Source organism: Cuculus canorus, chromosome 3 (genome assembly GCF_017976375.1).
Source record: "Cuculus canorus isolate bCucCan1 chromosome 3, bCucCan1.pri, whole genome shotgun sequence".
Classification (NCBI taxonomy): domain Eukaryota; kingdom Metazoa; phylum Chordata; class Aves; order Cuculiformes; family Cuculidae; genus Cuculus; species Cuculus canorus.
Genome location: NC_071403.1, coordinates 57,571,064 through 57,588,540, shown reverse-complemented (window position 1 = coordinate 57,588,540; position 17,477 = coordinate 57,571,064). Strand labels below are relative to the sequence as shown.

At 42.7% G+C, this 17,477-nt stretch overlaps 1 protein-coding gene across 1 annotated transcript; it reads left to right on the top strand.

The window, feature by feature from the left end:
* The first annotated feature begins 6,610 nt into the window (after positions 1-6,610).
* On the top strand, positions 6,611-16,641 carry MPC1 (mitochondrial pyruvate carrier 1). The gene is made up of 5 exons (XM_054061317.1): positions 6,611-6,696; positions 12,214-12,217; positions 13,121-13,217; positions 14,795-14,927; positions 15,642-16,641. Exons 1-5 carry the CDS (start codon positions 6,626-6,628, stop codon positions 15,658-15,660), a joined length of 324 nt encoding a protein of 107 aa, XP_053917292.1. The 5' UTR covers positions 6,611-6,625; the 3' UTR covers positions 15,661-16,641.
* The last annotated feature ends 836 nt before the right edge of the window (positions 16,642-17,477 follow it).

The window sequence follows — 17,477 nt, the reverse complement described above, 5'->3', positions numbered from 1 at the left end:
AGGGCATCCTGAGCACTAAGAAGCACCAAAGTCATGGGATGGTGTCATAATGGCATTCCTTTGCTCCAGATTTCCTCTTGGTTAGGTTTTGTTGAGATTCCTGCTTGGTGTGAAAGGCACGGCTTCTGCTCTAGCAGAGCCAACCTTCCCCTCCCTGCTCACGGGGTGAAGTTGGGCATGCAGAGCAGATGCTACAGTCCACTCCAGGTGCCAGGGATTGGTAGCTAGGTATTGCACAGCTTTGGGATGTAGGCTCTCATATTTAATATACCAGGTGCTCAGTGTAAAAAATGAGTTATCTCTTTACAGTGCTTGTGAAATGAAGCTGTAGCATCACTACCAAATACTAATGTTTATTGGAAAGATCAATTCATACAAAAGATGGCCGCAGACATCTCTGGGACACAGGATTTTAAATCTTTCTGATAAGAAAAGGATCCACGCTAAGTAGTTTGGAGGGTGTTTACAATCACCCATCTCACTTTTGCAAATACACATTTGGGTGTCTATTTTTTTTAAACCTAAATGACTCCTTGTTGAGTCCTAAATGGCATTGTAGGAGTCCACCAGAATTGTTTATTTCACTTTGATCCCAGTAGCTTTGGAAAGGACTTTAGCATGTTTACCTTCAAGTTACTCATCTTGTATGCCTACAGTTTGTTTATCCATGGTAGTCTACTGAAGTTGCCCTCCCCCTTTTTTTTAGCCTGTTAAAGAAATAGGCCAAAGGTGATTTCAGGTTCCCTATCTGGCTGTGCATCACCAATTTGATCAAAGACAACCTTTGGCTTCCTCTAATAAGGCAGTGGCATCTTAGATACTGTTTTGCTCTCACAGTTCACCAGTGAGTGTGAGAAATCTCAGTTCATGAAGCAAAACATTGATCCTAACTTAAGCAGATTTAACACTACCAGTGACACTGAATTAGACCAAAGTGAGATGTGGTATAATCATGCCTAATCTGTTTTTTTTCCGAAGTCGAGCCTACCAATATTTATATTCAAGGTTTTCCAGTGGCAGTAGTTGGGGTACTTGTTGTTTAACAGGGAAGGGCTGGAAGCACAGAGAAGCAGGAACTGTGCTTTTCTAACAGTAATGATCCACCACTCCTGGCCATCCTCCAGCCTCACTTGAGTTACTTAGGCCGGGGAGAGAGCCAAGGTACCAGGAAAGAGCAGATTTAAATATAGTGAGTGAATTTATTAGCAGTGGAACATACTGGGAGCCTATATTTTTATCTCGTTCTACTAAGTTTATATTTATTCAGCTCGATAAAGACACATGAATCCTGAGAAAGGATTACATAGGTTAAACAACTGTCATTAATTAACAGTATGTCTTGCAACTTTGACCCCTTCACTTCCTGCCATTAGTCAGAACCCTGATTTTAGGCTCCTCCTTATAACCTGTGGACTTTTTTTTTTTTTTTGATAAAACACTTTAAGGACACAGAAAGCTTGGGAGAAAACCCATGACTAGTTCTCCTCATGAAATAAAAGTGTTTCAGCAGTCACTTTGAAAGGCAATAAAACAGGAAGGAGACCTCACAAACTTATTTCATGCCACATTGATACTCCTTCCTCAGAAAAAAGGAAATATTGTTAAAAATAGAACAGAAAACTATTTCTACTTTTTTTTTATCCTTTTGGATTCATCACCAAGGCAAGTTTTCCACAATGAGAAAATAAACTCCGCAGCCCAGTTCAATGACTGCTAGGAGGTGCAGCCTGCCAACAGAGCATTACCAGTCCTCATGCTCTGCTCCTCTGGACGTGATAATTACAGTGAAGTGATTGTGTGTCATGTAACTATAAAAGAAGATTTCTCTAACTGAGAAAAGCAGGAAAATTTTGCAAGGTGGCATTACAAGAAGATGTTCTCTTAACCCAGCTGAGCCAATTTGGCAACATAAAGTACAGAGTTCACCTGACTGAACAAGCAGCCCTCACCTCTTCCTTCCCAAATAAAAGCTAATTATCAATAATTGCTTCAAGGATACAAGCCATGCAGTGGTGCAATAGTAGAAACAGTAGTGCCATGCTTCTTCACACATGGATGCAGCGGCATGATTTTTTTAAAAATTACCGTGTATTATCATCATTTCCTTACTTAAGAAAAGAGAATTTTATAAGTTAAAAAAATATACTGTTATAAAGGTCCGTTTTTAAATCATAATCACTATACCCTTGTAGCCCAGCACCTGCTTCCACATTACCAATTGAAAGTACAAGTAACCTGCAAATAAACTCATCAATCCCCATGGGGATTTTCCCATGTTCTAAAAATAGATTTACTTTGAACAGCCCTAGCAATATAGTTTTATATTTAAAAATAGAATCGATCTGTTTTGAAGCATTATTGAATAAGGTGAGCTTCAGAGCAGAAAAGCATCTTAAAACTCTTACATCAATTCAGTCTTCATGACAGTAAAAAAATGGGGTGGATATAACAATCACCACTACATTAAGTTCAGGATGAAGTTGCCTTAAATAATTTCAGCTGCAATTTTGGCTGTCTGTTTTATCCTGTGTGACTAACTGCGGACTCAGTGCAGCCTCATCACATACAAGCCACGTCCTCCAACTGCCCCAAGGCTCCACACATGAAGTGCTAGTCGTGCAGGGTGCATCTTTCATCTACAGATGCAACTTGAGGCCATTTCCTCTCATCCTATCACTTGTTACTTTCAAGAAGACACCAGCATCCACCTCACTACAACCTCCTTTCAGGAAGTTGCAGAGAGCAATAACGTCTTCCTTCAGTCTCATTTTCTCCAGACTGAACAGCCCCACCTTCCTCAGCCACTCCTCCTAACTCATTCTCCAGATGCTTCACCAGCTATGTTGCCCTTCTCTGGACACACTGCAGTAGCCTAATGTCCTTCTTGAACTGAGGGACCCAAAACTGAACACAGTATTTGAGGTGCAGTCTCACCTGTGCCAAGTACAGGTGCATGATCACTACTCTAGTCCTGCTGGCCACACTACTTCTGAAACAAACCACAACGCTGTTGACCTTGGCCAGCTGGGCACACTGCTGGGTCATATTGAGCCAGCTGTTGACCAGCACCCCCAGGTCCTTTTCTGTCACGCAGCTTTCCAGACATTCATCACCAAGCTTGTAGTATTGCATGGGGTTATGACCAAAGTGCAGGACCCAGCACTTGGCCTTGTCAAACTTCATACAATCGGCCTCAGCCCATCAGTCCAGCCTGTCCAGATCCCCCTGCAGAGCCTTCCTGCCCTCAAGCAGATTGACACTCCCAGCCAGTGTGGTGTCACATGAAAACCTTCTGAGGGAACACCCAACCCCCTCATCCAGATCATTGACAAAGAAATAGCCTGCAGATAACAGAATCAGAAATGTTAAGATAAAATCACTTTCAACTATCATGGGACACAAAAGACAGCTAAAGAATTTTGATAAAAGCATTAGAAATTAAAATAAGAGAAAGGAAATTGCCGTAATTAAATAATGCAGGAAGAGCACGTAACAAGAAATGGCAGAATATGGTAATAATCACACAAAATAGCTCTAAATTTTAGTGGGGAAAATGGATAGAAGCACAGGCAGACCAGGAAAAGAACAAGTGAAATATATTTTAGAAAAAATGTGTGGCGTGACCTAATGAAACTTGTTCTGAGGTCCATCAGGCCCTAGCAGAAGCAATTTGGGATCATTAATGATTATGCTCCAGCTCAAGGACAGAGCAGTCCAGCACTGGACAAGGGCATGTGTCTGAAGAGAATGGGTAACAACAACCCAGCAAATGATAAGTCAAATGGCCCAATTCTGATATCAAAAAAAAATGCTAGAATAATTTATTAAACTCCCAGTTAATGCTCACCCAGGGAACAACATACTTAAAAGCAAGCCTAACATGGACTTGTCGAGAGCAACTCATGTCAAATCCAATCTAATTTCTCCATTGAAAAGGCCAAGGGGATAAAAGAGAAGGTCATGAACTAATGGGGTCTTTCATATGACTTTTGATATCTTTATAAGAAACATAAAAAATGGTATGCAAATAAAACCACTATAAATACATACAGAACCATGGCAAAGGCAAACTTTAAGCCCTTGCTAGCTGCTTTTGTTGCGTAACTGGTAGAGCCTGTCATGTGGGACTGGTTTCTTCTGGGTACATTTCCAGTTAATGATTTTTCCATTAACTACTTCAAAAACATAGTGGGACACTCAAAAATAGAGAAGAGTACTGCATTACTGGTGAGGCTTCGACTGAGAGATGATGACCTTTGTTGGGGCTACGCCTTAAGAAAGCTGTAAACAAGAATGGAGTAAGCAAAATGTTAAAAGATTTAAAAGGCACAGCCTCTGAAAAAAAAGTTGGAAGAACTTGTTTAACTCCAGGAGGAAAGACTAAAGCACAACACCTTCCAGTGTAGACAAAAGACTTTTATTTTCCTCCACAAGAAAAAAAAAAAATGATACATTTTCAGTAAAGGAAAATAAGGCTACATTTTTAGGTAAAACTGTAGCTGTAATATTAATGGCTGAGCTTGGCCATATAGGATACGTGAAATTCAGCTACATGATAGTATTGTTTTAGCATAGAGGACTGATTTCAATAGACCTTCCTTCTGCCAATGCAAGTTGAATCAACTAGAATAAATTACTCTTTGAGACCTCATTCAAATTCATATTGTTGCTTTTAAACAAGGAGTCTAAATAGTCTATAGAAATATGCTGAGCTACATTTTGGGTTTTCATAACACAATATACCAAGGGGATTAAAACTTTCTCCCACACAGCAAAGCCAGAGGTTGTTGTGGGGTGTCATATCACGTGCCATGGATACAGAAAAAGGAGGAGGGGATGTGTCTACGTGATGCTTTTCCTCAACCCTGCTGCTCTCTGAGCAAGAAATTAGGGGGAGAAGTGTGCAAAGCTCTTAGTCTTTTTTTTTTTTTCTCCCTTGAGACCCTGTGAGGATGAGGAGGGAATCAGAAGGAAACAAAGCAGCCATGGCCTCTGGGACTTCTTGGAGAGCATAACTATGCCCCAGGTTGCACTCTCAGCCTAGTTCTTGGCTGTAAAAACTGAGGCTGCAAGTCTTTGGAAAGCAGGGGAGATAAACATCCATTTTCACTATCTCTAGTGCACTGAGCAAAGATAAAAGTAGTAACTCACATATAGGTATTTCTGTGGCCCAAATTTTACAGACACGGTATTAGCAGGGTTAGAGTTTATCTTCCCTTCTAAGTAAGTAACCTCTGCTCAGGTATGAAACAGAAAGTGCTGATAAGACAAGGCATCTTCGACCATTTCAGGCAGAGAGAGAGAGGCTGAACCGTTCGGTGCTGTGTCATAACCCTGTACTCCCAGCTCCAGAAATTCAAATCCCATAGACTGGGATATTAAAACCCCCTCGGGATTATCTTTTTTAAAAACTCACTGCAGCAATTACGGGCTCCCTTAGCTCTGCCTTGCTTTATGCGCCCTCAGCCACCGCGGTGACGGGGCCGCTTGTCGGGAGGGAGCAGAACCTCGCCCACTCCCTCCCGAAGGCTCCCGGTAAAGGCAAACAGCACCGCAGCCGCTTCCCCAGCTCTCGCCTTGCCCGCACCGGTGCAGCACACCCCAAACCCCTCCCGCACACCCACACCCCACATCCTGCACACCCTGCCCCATCTCTGAGTGAGGATCCCCCACCTCCAAATAAGGGTCCCCCATCTCCAGGTGAGGGTGTCCCTTCTCCACATACGGGTCCACTATCTCTGGGCGAGGGTCCTCCATCTCCAGTAGGGCCCCCCCCTATCTCCAGGTGAGGGCCTCTCATCTCCAAGTGAGGTTGCCCCATCTCTGGGTAAAGGTCCCCCATCTCCAGGGGAGGGTTCCCCTTGGATTAGGAGGAGAGGAGCCAAGCAGGGACCACAGACGTGGAGCAGAAGCTCCGAATCGGGGCAGGAAGTCCCTACTGCCCCACTCTGGGGGTGGGCAGAGAGCCAGGATGCCTGGGTCCCCCCAAGACTGGGAACGAAGATTAAACGGGGGAAGGGGGGCATGGAGAGGATCTTTGGAGGCTGATCCTGCAGGGCTGGTTGTCCAGGTTGGGACTTGCCCATGTTCCTGCTCCTTTATCTCTCCCAAATTCTGCTTTAATTTCCTTATCCAGTCCTGGATATCCCAAACACGTCCCTCACACCCCTCCCGCACACCCCTCCCGCACTCCGTCCCTCTCCCCCGCCGCCGCACAAGGGGGCGGTGCCGCTGCCCTCAGGCGGTGGGACGTGCTCCTCGGCGGCCAATGGGCAGCCACCAGCCACCGCCCCGCAGCCAATGGCGGCGCCGCGCGTCTCCCCGCCGAGGGCTGCAGAGGAATGCCGGCGGCTCGGCCCAGGGCGACCCTCCTCCTTGAGTTTTGCGACAACCCCCTCCTCCTCCTCCCCACCGCCTTGCTTTACGACACGCCCCCCGTGCCCGCGCCCCCCTTCCCGTACTCGGCTCGAGGACGGAGGGGGGCGGGGCCGCTGCGGCCAATGGGCGCCGAGAGCGCCGCGGGTAGGGCGGGGGCGGTGGCTGCCGTAAAGCGGGCGGCGGCGCGCGGGAGAGGGGGGGCTGTCACCGGTGCGGGTGGCGTGCGGGCTGGGCGCTCGCGGCCGCCATGGCGGGGGCGCTGGGCCGCAAGGCCCTGGACTATGTGCGCAGCAAGGACTTCAGGGACTACCTCATGAGGTGAGCGGGGACCGGCGGGGACCGGCATCCCTGCCCCGACCGGCCGCCCCCCTCAGTCTCGGCGCGGCGGCGGCCGGGCGGCTGCGTTTGACCTCTGCCAGGGTCGCTGGAGGCGGCGAGGGCGCCGTGCCCGCTGCGGTGCCCCTGTCACCACCTCGGCTGGTGGGGCTGCTGCTCTGTCCCCCGTCCCCCCCGCGGACACCGGGGCTGACCTTGAAACCGCGGTGGCGGGTGGAGGAGTGGGAGGTGTGCGGGGTTGGGGGTGCGGAAGGAGTGTGGGGCTGTGCGGGATGAGGGGGTGCGGGAGGGGCTTGAGGGAGTGCGGAAGGGGTGTGGAGATGTGCAGGGTCGGGGGGTGCGGGAGGGATTTGGGGATGTGCAGGAGGGATGTGCGGCTTGGAGGGGTGCGCGAGGTGTGGGGCTGTGCGGGAGGAGGATGGAGGTGTGTAATGTGGGGAATTGTGAGGTATGCGGGAGGGATGTGCGGGGGGAGCGGGAGGGGCTTGGTGTGCGGAGCGGAGGTGTGTGCGGGAGAGATGTTCAGGGAGTGGGGCTGTGCGGAAGGGGGGTGGGAGTGCGCAGGGTGGGGGGCTGTGCGGAGTGAGGGGGTGGGGAGTTGGGCGGGAGGGATGTGCGAGATGTGGGTGCGTGCAGGGTGTGGAGGCGTGCGGGAGGGGTGTGCAGGGTGTAGGGAGGCGCGGTGGCGGCGCTTTCCCCTGGCGGAGCTTCTCCCGGCGGCGGCTGCCACGGGAGCGCTGTACCTCCTCTCCCGACCTGGCAGGGTTGGCAGTGGGCACAGGAGCCGGGGACAAGGACAGTGACCGCTGCCGGCAGCCAGGGCGGAAGAGGCTTTGCTCCGTCGTGGGTGAAGGCGGGCTTGGTGACAGGTGTAATCCTACTGCCACTTACGTCTATCTCTGATTTTGTGTAAATAGGTGCTTTTGTCAGAAGCTTGTTAGAGCACTGCTTTCATGGGAGTGTGGCTTAAGTTATCTCCCAGGCAGCTCAGTACTCTTGCCAAGCCTCATTTGGCGTGCACTGACTACAGCACCTCAAACAAAAATGCTTTAACGACACAGTTGCGGCACGCTTGCTTGCATCTAGTTGAACTGCATGGGAACTGTCTCAAGTAGGCAGGGTGAAGTTTCTTGGCTGACAAGCACTTTGACAGAGCTACACAAATAAAAATGGGCTCTTCTAATAAAGGTGGTTGAGCAACTTTTTGCTATAGCTGTTGCTTGTTGTTTTACCTACATGTATTGCATCTGACATTTGATGTTGAGCAAGCACGTAGGAGGACATATCTGGGAAACTTAGTCTTGGTTAAAGTAGCAGGAGATGGTGTAAGCTTGCACAGAAGAGGGACTGTAAAATAAAGGCTTAGCAAGCAGAAGGGTTTGTTTGCAAAATCAAGTTTCACAGAAACTGTAGGGCAAAAAGTGAGTAAAATACAACAAGGAAGAAAACATCCTTGAAGCAAAATGAAGAAAGGTCAGAGCAGGCTCTATGTGGATTCCTTTTGAAAGTCTTGAAGATATCGTGTAATATACCTGATATATTCATTTAAATGTTAACATTCACTTAATGGTACTAGAATTCATGTGAAGCATGTAAATAACCAGTAAAACAGCAATCTGCTTCTTAATTAGACAAGGAAAAAAAACCAGAAATCTGGAAGTGATAACAGTTGCTTTCTAACACCACCACAGTTACTTGCTGGAGGTATTTCTTTCCTTACCAAAGACTGAAATGGTAGTTGAAATAAGCCTTTTCAGCTGTATTTTATCCTAAATCTGGTCTTGAAAAATAAACTATTTAAAAAGAGCATGCCACAGGATCCTGCCTTTGTAGGATGGGTTTTGCCTTGTTATGTGCAATGATGACCTCCAGGGGAGGTTCAGGCTGGACATTAGGAAAAAATTTTTCACGGCAAGGGTTATTGGGCACTGGAACAGGCTGCCCAGGGAGGTGGTTGAGTCACCTTCCTTGGAGGTGTTTAAGGGAGGGTGGATGAGGTGCTGAGCGGCAAGGTTTTAGGGATTTAAGGAATGGTTGAACTCGATGATCCAGTGGTCTTTTCTAACCTATTGATTCTATGATTCTATAATATGTGTTAGTAGGTGTGTCCTGAAGGGCTGAAGTCAGTTGCTTTCTCTAGCGTGGCCTTTCAGCGTTATTTCTTGCTTACTAGGAGACTAGAGTCTGAGTTGTTTGCTTTATGTTGAGTTTAAAATTTAGATTAACAGTCAACAAAAGACCGTAGGCTGTCTTCTCCACAAGAGAAACGGAGTATGTGTACTTTAGACGTGTATCTCTTTACATTCCTTCTTGAAGTCTCTTGTTTCCCCATGTAGCAGAACTCTAACCTGAAGAATATTCTCCTCTTACCTTGCTCACAGAGCAAGAGTTTCCTCGGAGCTCTTACACTGTTATCTGTTCTGGAAAGCTGCATCTAATCACTGAAATGAAGCAAGGTTTTATAAACGTGAAACTTGTTTTTGAGGAAATGATGAATTGAGATATTGTTTGTGATATCAGTGTTGTATTTTAAAATACTTACCCCTGAATAGAATAACTGAAGTTACCCGAAGTGGTGGAATTGAATGTTCCATTATTATGGCTTGGGGCAATCAAAACTTGCAGACATCTGTTGGAATAAGTAGCTTCAATTCCAATTTCATTACTTGAAAACACAAAAGCAAGCATAATGAGAGCATGCTGCTTTATTCAGGTGGATATATCTGGCATTAGAATTGCATTACATCATGGGTTAGCTTTTGGATCTTTCACAAAGAAAAAATATAAGATAATTTTAAAACTATCATTAATAATTAAATGTTCTGCCAGTTTCACATCTGGCTTCTCTCAAGTGGTGATTAATAGGGATCTGAGTAACTGTAAATATGTTAGTGTAGATTTGCCCTAACCATGTCTTAATATTTTAAAGATGGCATAGTAAGAATGTAAGCTGTAGGTAGATTTTTCCTGCTTCAGGAAAGTGCAGCAGTAAGGCTAACTTAAAACTAGCTGATCAGCATATGAGAGCTTGGTAGCTCTGTACATTATGAATTTGAAGTTGCATTTTTCTCCATAGATCCTAAAAATGTCAGCTATCACTAGTGCTGTAGTATCTAAGCCACTAACAGTAGGCAACTGAGTCTTTTTCCCTCCAGTCCTAAAGATTTAAAACGGTGTCTTCTGAAAAACATGCAATAGAACAGCTTTCCTCCTCTCTTGAGAGACAAAACCTATAGGCCACTCTAGACAAAGTCTGGTATCTTGTTGTGGTAGAAGCCTAAATTACTTCAGTCACATAATGAATTCCAAGGAGTCCTAAAATCTTCTGGTAATAGAAAAATAAGCAGGGAGACTGCCATCTTTTGGGGCACTTCTGAAATGTCTCTTCCTGACAACTTTGCAATAATGCAGATGTACTAGTTCTGTTAATGTAGATGGCTTTGAAATAGATAGTGCATTCCTCGTAAAGCCTTAAAAGACGTATCATCAGTAGTGTAACTAAAATTAGTTGATCTTCAGTTCTCCTCGTTAGTAAATCTTTAAACACAAGGACATAAGAACTTAACAAAATGTCCTTTAACAGTCTGTGCTCAAAAATTGAAGGCGCCTGTCATTGTTTTGCATACTCTGAGAACTAACCAGTCTACCTCTTGCAGAACAGTAATACACTTTCGCCTTAGGGGATGGCAGTGTAGGGAAAAACAAGAAGTAACAGTTCATCTGTTTTTCAGAATAGTCTCTGGCCTATTAATACCCTGATTGCCAGCATGAGGAAAACAAATGCAAAAATTTTGAAAAAATAGATCTTCCCCAATATAGACTTTTTGGAGTGTGTTGTAGTGGAAAGGTAAGGTACTGATCAACTGGTGGTTCCTCTTGTGATATCTAGATACTTACACAGAAATTAATGAGTAAATTAAACAGCTGTTGTCTACATTTCTGGAAACTTTAATACAAACTGTTCCCTTTTTCAAGGCATTGCATGTAGCTCTTGGAAACTACTAATTTGGAACAATATGACTTCAGGAATAGACATATGCACTTGCTGCGATATCCTTGCTATTAGATGCGGTGCATTTGTTGCAGCTGTATTGGCCACAGAGCTTTGGGGCTTCACACCTCCTTCTAGAAGAGTCTTTGACCTTGGTGTGCCCTCTTCTAGACTATAACACTGTTCCAGTCTCACATGGATATAGGACAATCTTGCAAGACTTTAGCCAGAGCTGCGTACTCTGTTAGAACAGCAGCAGTTGATTCTATTTTAGGGTTTCACTTGCCTGAAAACAACTTCCACTTTAAAAATGAAGTCTGACTTCTGTTGGCACAAAAACATTGTGGCAAGAGATACATTTGAACTTTAGTCAAGGTTTTATTAAAAAAAAAATGAAGTGTATATTTGTCTTGTGAACTTCAATTAATTATTGCTGTAGTTCAGTTAATAAGAAAATAAAAACCAAGCAGTTAGAGTAGTCAATGACACCCTAAAATGCATCTTGAACTGTCCCGCAGCTTGTCAGAAAGACTCACTGAAATGCTTCCTAAGCAGACCTGACTGTTCCCTTGCCATAGCTATTTGTAAAACAGTGCTCTAATAAGATGGAAATTGGTGTGAGGGAAGTGACTGTATTTTGCATCTTGAGGCAGTGGTAGGTGAGCAGCAATCAGTCAGCAGTAGGCTTTCTAATAAGTCAGCAATAGACTACTAAGTCAGAATTAGTTAGTACTGAGTCCTATAAGTATCCTTGTTAGAATGTTTAGAAGTTCTGAAGCATTTTAAAAGGTACAGTAGCAAGCTATCTTAAATATACGTTGTAGTCTAGCTTTCAGGCATAGATCACCAAGTCATTATACGAATAAACTGGTACCTATGTGATCACTTAAATGAACCCCATACATGACTGGAGTGTAGTTGCATGTCAGAGTTCTGAAAATGTGTTATAGCTCATGTTTGGTCCAGGCACAGTTGGCATAAATCTCTGGCAGTGTTTTGGTATGACCTACTTATGTGGGTATACAAAGAATTCCGAGTGACTTCTTCAAAGCCTCCACAGAGGAACTGTAGCTGTTCAGCTTTGTCATGGTTTAGTGGTTGATAGGAGTGGTTGGACTCAATGATCCTGGACGTCTTTTCCAACCTAGTGATTCTGTGAGCAAACCTTGACTTCTTTTGGCATCCTTTTAAACTAGTTGGAGTGGGATCTTGAACGCTTTGAAGTCTACTGGGGATGAATGTCTTCCACAGACCATAATAGGATTTTATCTTGCTAGGAAAAAATGTGTTTGAGTTACAAATGCTTGTCACAATGACAGCTCTTGAGGAAAATGGGATTTTTAATAATTACATTAATCAAGGTTAATGCCACAGCAATCACGTGACTTCTACCTATCTTCTGTTTGTGGTACACTTCTTTGTCAATTATGAAAAAAACTAACTTTTGTCTTTTTTCTTTTCCTTCCATGTGCTTTTTGAATGGAAAACAATGATGGCTGCTCAAACAGCACGGTAAGAAAAGGGAGGGGACTTCTGGTTTTACTTTGTGTTCAACTTAAGTAACTTGCAGTCTTTTTGCCTCAGCACTGTTATGACCTTGCCTGCATTTGAAAAGCACACTGTGAACCTCCACAGATAATATTTATTTGCAAGTCTGAGGCTAAGGTGACAGAACTTTAGCTCCTTCAGAATGTCTCCTAAAGTAATCACTATAAAATTAAAGGGGCTTCATTCCCACCCACCCCCTACCCCAGTACTCTTTGCTGAGGAGATCGGATCAATCTGGAGCCATTCTTCTGCATAGCAACAATACTGGTACATAACTGGACTACTTGGTTTATGTTTAACTAGCTTAACTTAAGACAATAAATAGTACCATATAACTCTCACTACAGACTTTTTTTTCCTTTAGCCTTTATTTACTCCTGAAACTGGGAGTGGGTATTTTATGCCAGTTAAACTGTGAATCATAACATTATGGAAGGCTTGCTCTTCTATATAGACCAAAGACAATCTGTGTAGGTGTAGTTTAATTCTTGTGTGTGGAAACTTCGGAGGGCTGCCTGCCTGGAGGCACTTGGAACTGGATAATCATCTCAAGTGGCAACGTTCCAAAGCTACCTCCCTGGTCAGCAGAGGAAAGTTACTGCAGCAGCACTGCTGGAGTGTGAACTGATGATTTTTCAGCTTGTGCAGCCTGAGCTTCAATTGGTCCATAGTCTATAGGGCATTACTTGTTTATGTTCTGATGAAGTGTTTATTTTTAATCCCTTACATCAAAAATAGTCCCTATCTTAAATTGGAATTTTACCTTAACCCTATCCTCTGAAGCTTTGTGTGGCCGAGGAAAACTGTAAGAATACTGCAGGAGGTCTGTGTTTCTGTGTAATTTTATTTTCCTGTTCCCCCTTACAGCACTTTTGGGGGCCAGTTGCAAACTGGGGACTTCCTATTGCTGCTATTAATGACATGAAGAAATCTCCAGAAATCATTAGTGGCCGAATGACATTTGGTAAGACCTGAAACAAACTTCTTTTCAGTGAACTGAGTACAGAACTCAGTTTGTGTCCTTAAAGCATTGATAGGTGCTTGTAAACTTGTGATGAAAGCAGATACAGATATCGAATGTCTTGTTATATGACTGCAGAGGCCACTTAAAAATTGTGGTACTGAAAAGTTGCAGAGCTCTTCACAAGGCTTTCCAGTAATTTTGGAGGTGGGAGGTGGGTCTTTAGTATTAGCACTTTTGATCACCAGAATAATTCCTTAAGTATAATTGTTTGCGTATCTTATACTACTGCATGCACTGGTTCAGAATGCATCACTTGATGCAACTTTGTTCTCTGTATCAAGAACAACGATGCCTTGTGGTTAGTGTGAGACTTAAATATCAGCCCTGACAAAATAAAGAAATTATAATGCTAGGTCTGCATGGTGCAAAAAGTATCTGAAGAAGGTTAACTCCTTGCAAAGCAGTTGCCTGTGAGACCCTTAATGGAATAGTGTGAGAATTTCTTTTCAAATGCATAACCAATATTTTTCCACCCATTTTTGGAACATATATAGCTTTTGCCTAGATGTCTGTCTCTGTATTTTATTGTTTAAATACTTCTCTAGGATCATAAATCTGACAGCTTTGATTTATTAGCTTAATTTTGGAATTGTGGCTCTTCTTTAATTCAGCTAATAACTTAATTCTGAATAATTCTCCCTGAAGCAAAATACTTTTGGGTTAAGGAAGCGTTATAGCCTTATGCTTACCAGGTTCTGCTTAGAGTAATTCAGTCTCTTAATTGGCTTCCCAGAACTGGAAGACGAGCTTGAATAATCTTTAGTACTGTGAAATTGTTTTGCAAGTAGTACTTTGGTAATAGCTACGCAACTCAGCAAAGTTAAGACACCTTTTTAATTTTTTAAGTATATATATGATTGGGTATGAACAAATACTTTTCGCCCATCTTCTAGGTTCTGTATGTATAAAAAAAAAAAAAAAAAGGCTGTTCTCTTGAACAATTCATTTCCTTATATTTTTTTTTCTTTAAGCCTGTCAGAGAGCTAAAAATGAACTTTGCAAAACTAGTTAAAATTGTTTCTTGTCTTCTTGGAAAGCAGGTAACAAAAGCTTCATGCTTCTGAATGATCATCATTTCCTGGTGTTGGAAACATCCTTCTCTTAAAGTCCTTTTCAGAATGTTTGCAGTAAGGACTATATTTAAGTAATTAGTACTTTTAAAAATACTCTGTCCTAGAAATTGTCAGAATAATTGCACTGTATGGGCCATGTCTCATTGGGCTTGACTCTCGTTCTCTGAGAGAGATGAGGGAATAAACTAGAAAGGCTTCAATTTTTTTTTTTTTTTGATGGAAAGCCACAGCTCTATGGATTTTCTTGTGTAGCAAAAATTAACTCTGTTCAATGTTTTCCTGCATTAGATCCACAAAGTAGTCCAATTTGTAGGATTACTGGAAAGCTCAAAAGCAGTGAAAAGAATTTTACTTGTCATTACATTCCACTAGTATGAAAATCAAACCTCAGCAAAATGCAGGTATTAAAAATAATTTGCTAACAATATCTGTCATGTTTTGCAGCACTGTGTTGTTACTCCTTAACTTTCATGAGATTTGCCTACAAAGTGCAGCCAAGGAACTGGCTTCTTTTTGCATGCCACTTCACTAATGAAGTTGCACAACTTATTCAAGGAGGACGACTGATCAAATACAGGCAAGTCACGCTTTAGAAGGGGAAGTTATAAACTCATGATTCTTGGAATACTCTGTTAGTGGCTTTTAGCTGTGTTGCAAACCTTGCAGAGTTTATGAACTTGTTTAACTTCATTACCTTTTGTAACCCTATTAACAAGCTTGTTGTCAGTAGGCTGAACAATGGGCCTGTTGCCTTTCACCTTTTTTGAAGCCTCTGAAGAGTGCACACAGAAGAGGCTGAAAACCTTTACGGTCATGGAAGTAGACAGGGCTTTTGGCAGCTGCTGGCTATTTCGGGGTTTGTCTCGTGTATTATGTTGTTTAGCCCACATGTGTTCATCTGTAAAGGGCTTATTTCTGAAAGAGAAATCCAAGCAAAACCTCTCTAAATTGACTGTTCTATATATGGTGTAGATCCAACTGAGTGTGACTGGGGAAGAAACCACAAGCAGTCTCCTTACTTTCATTATGTAGCAAGTAGTGCAAGCAATCCTGATGAGTAAGGATTATGGGGTTTTCTCCTTTCCCTCCTCCAAGAAATCCATGTGGAGCAATGAGAGTCTCCTGAATTATAAATTAAAAAATTAGACTGAGTAAAACTGCAAGTAGACCTGCTTTTGCATGAATAACTGCCAGGTGTCCTTCATTCCTAAATTTTTACTCTCAGTATAAATTTTGTATAGCAATTGTAGCTCTATATTCACTCTTACAAAAGCTGTTCTTCTCTTGGCAGGATGGAGAAAAAGAACTAAATATCTAACTTGAAATAAGCCAGGGAATGTGTTCATCCCAAATTACAGCCAAGGAAGACTTGCCATCTACCGTTGCTGTGACAGTTACAATGGAGACAAAATAGAAACACCTATTTTGAATATGATCCCACCAAGACAAGAATCTGTCTACTAATTTTTGCCTTTTAAAAAGTACTATGTAGCAATGTAAAGCATTGCATTTAAAGTCTTTTTGCCTTACAGGTCCTTAATTAACTACCCTTTTAATAAAGAGTTAGTCATCTAAATAACAAGCAATGTTTGAAAAACAACTTTGTTATCTAACAGTCTACAAAAGTGGCCCATGATGGTTCGACAAAACTTGTTTTCAAATCAGAATGAACAGAGGTCAGTAAACAGAACTGTAGGTGGTATTGTTGTTCTAGGTATTAACATATTCTTAAAAGCCATTTAACTTGGGTGCATTCATTCCTATTCTATCTCTTTTTTTTAACTTGAGCAGGGGCTTGCTAATCTGCAAGAACAAATGTGTAGATAGGCAGCCTGGAAGTGACCATCTTTCCCTCTTCCCTTGCTGCATGCCTTGTCTCAATAAAGAGACTTTAACATACATTTTTAAGTCGCACATTATTTAAAGAATACTCAGAGAGGTAAAAGCATAGCACTGAATGAAGGAAAAGTAATGAAGTCTGCTGTTCTTTAAGAAGTTTTAAATGGATATTATTTTTTTTCCTACTGTTTTGAGTTGTTCTAGCTGTATGTAATCATTACACAGGCAAAAGCTTGACTTGTTCGGAGTCTAAGATCTGAAGGACACAGGGTGCCTTTCAGTGGTTTTTGGCTTCATTGGGAGAGTGGTTTTCCTGCATGACCTGCCTGAAAGTTACATTGCTGTAAAGATATAGATGACAAAGAATGTATGTGATGGATTTTATTTCAGTGCAGTGTTTTTGAACAATAAACATGTTCCAAATGGCAATAAATCCCTTCAACATTTTGAAAAGTTTTTTTTGTTTATCATATTGTGATACCAGATACTGAAGTGAAATTTTAATATGCAGTGTCACTTTTATTACTTAAAGTATGAAGCAAAAATGGGCTGGAAAAGTAAATGGTATTATTCTTTGTATGTGCTGAGTATAGGCAAGTGTCCTTTGGATCCTAATACCTACACCCCACCCCCGCAAGAAAAAGGTGGGGTGGGTGCTTGACTGAGTATTCCTGCCATGATAGGCAGAGTTGAATTCAAGGCTCTGTACAGCTGAGTAAAAATTACATATTGTCTTCTAGCAACTAGAAGGTGGTTAATCAAAAGGTTTGCTTTAATTCTAGCTTGATACTGTGTTCTTAATTGCACCATGTATAAATTCTTTGTAACAGGTATACAAGAAAGAGGCTTATAGGGCATGCCCAGCTGGATGGGTAAAACTTCTGCTGACTGCAACTTGTTGTTTTTGAAAAGTTAGTGCATAAAGCTGCCTGTTCAGTACTGCTGTCTTATCACAAAAGTAGTCATGTCCCTCCCCATCTCCTGGAGCAGAAGCAGCATTAGACTGTTGCATAAATGCATAATGAGATACAAGGAGATAAGCACAACTGATTATCTTGGCATCTTATTGTGTTCGATTTATAAGATTACAGGACTTGTCCCTACATGCAGCTGTTTGGTTTTAATTTCACAGCTTGCTTTAATCCTAATAACTTTTCAACTGTAGGATATGTCTTGCCACTGGAAACTGCTGTCCTGTGTGTACTGCTCTTGTTCCACCACAGTAAGACTGAAAACAGGAGAGCCTTTCTTGTCTTGCTGCAGTGGCTGCTGCTGCAGAGTCAGCTGC

Excerpts from the sequence above, each read along its gene's own strand:
- MPC1 (XM_054061317.1), top strand. The coding sequence starts at position 6,626 with ATGGCGGGGGCGCTGGGCCGCAAGGCCCTGGACTATGTGCGCAGCAAG. Across the intron at positions 13,218-14,794 it reads TAGTGGCCGAATGACATTTG|CACTGTGTTGTTACTCCTTA; the intron begins GTAAGACCTGAA and ends CATGTTTTGCAG.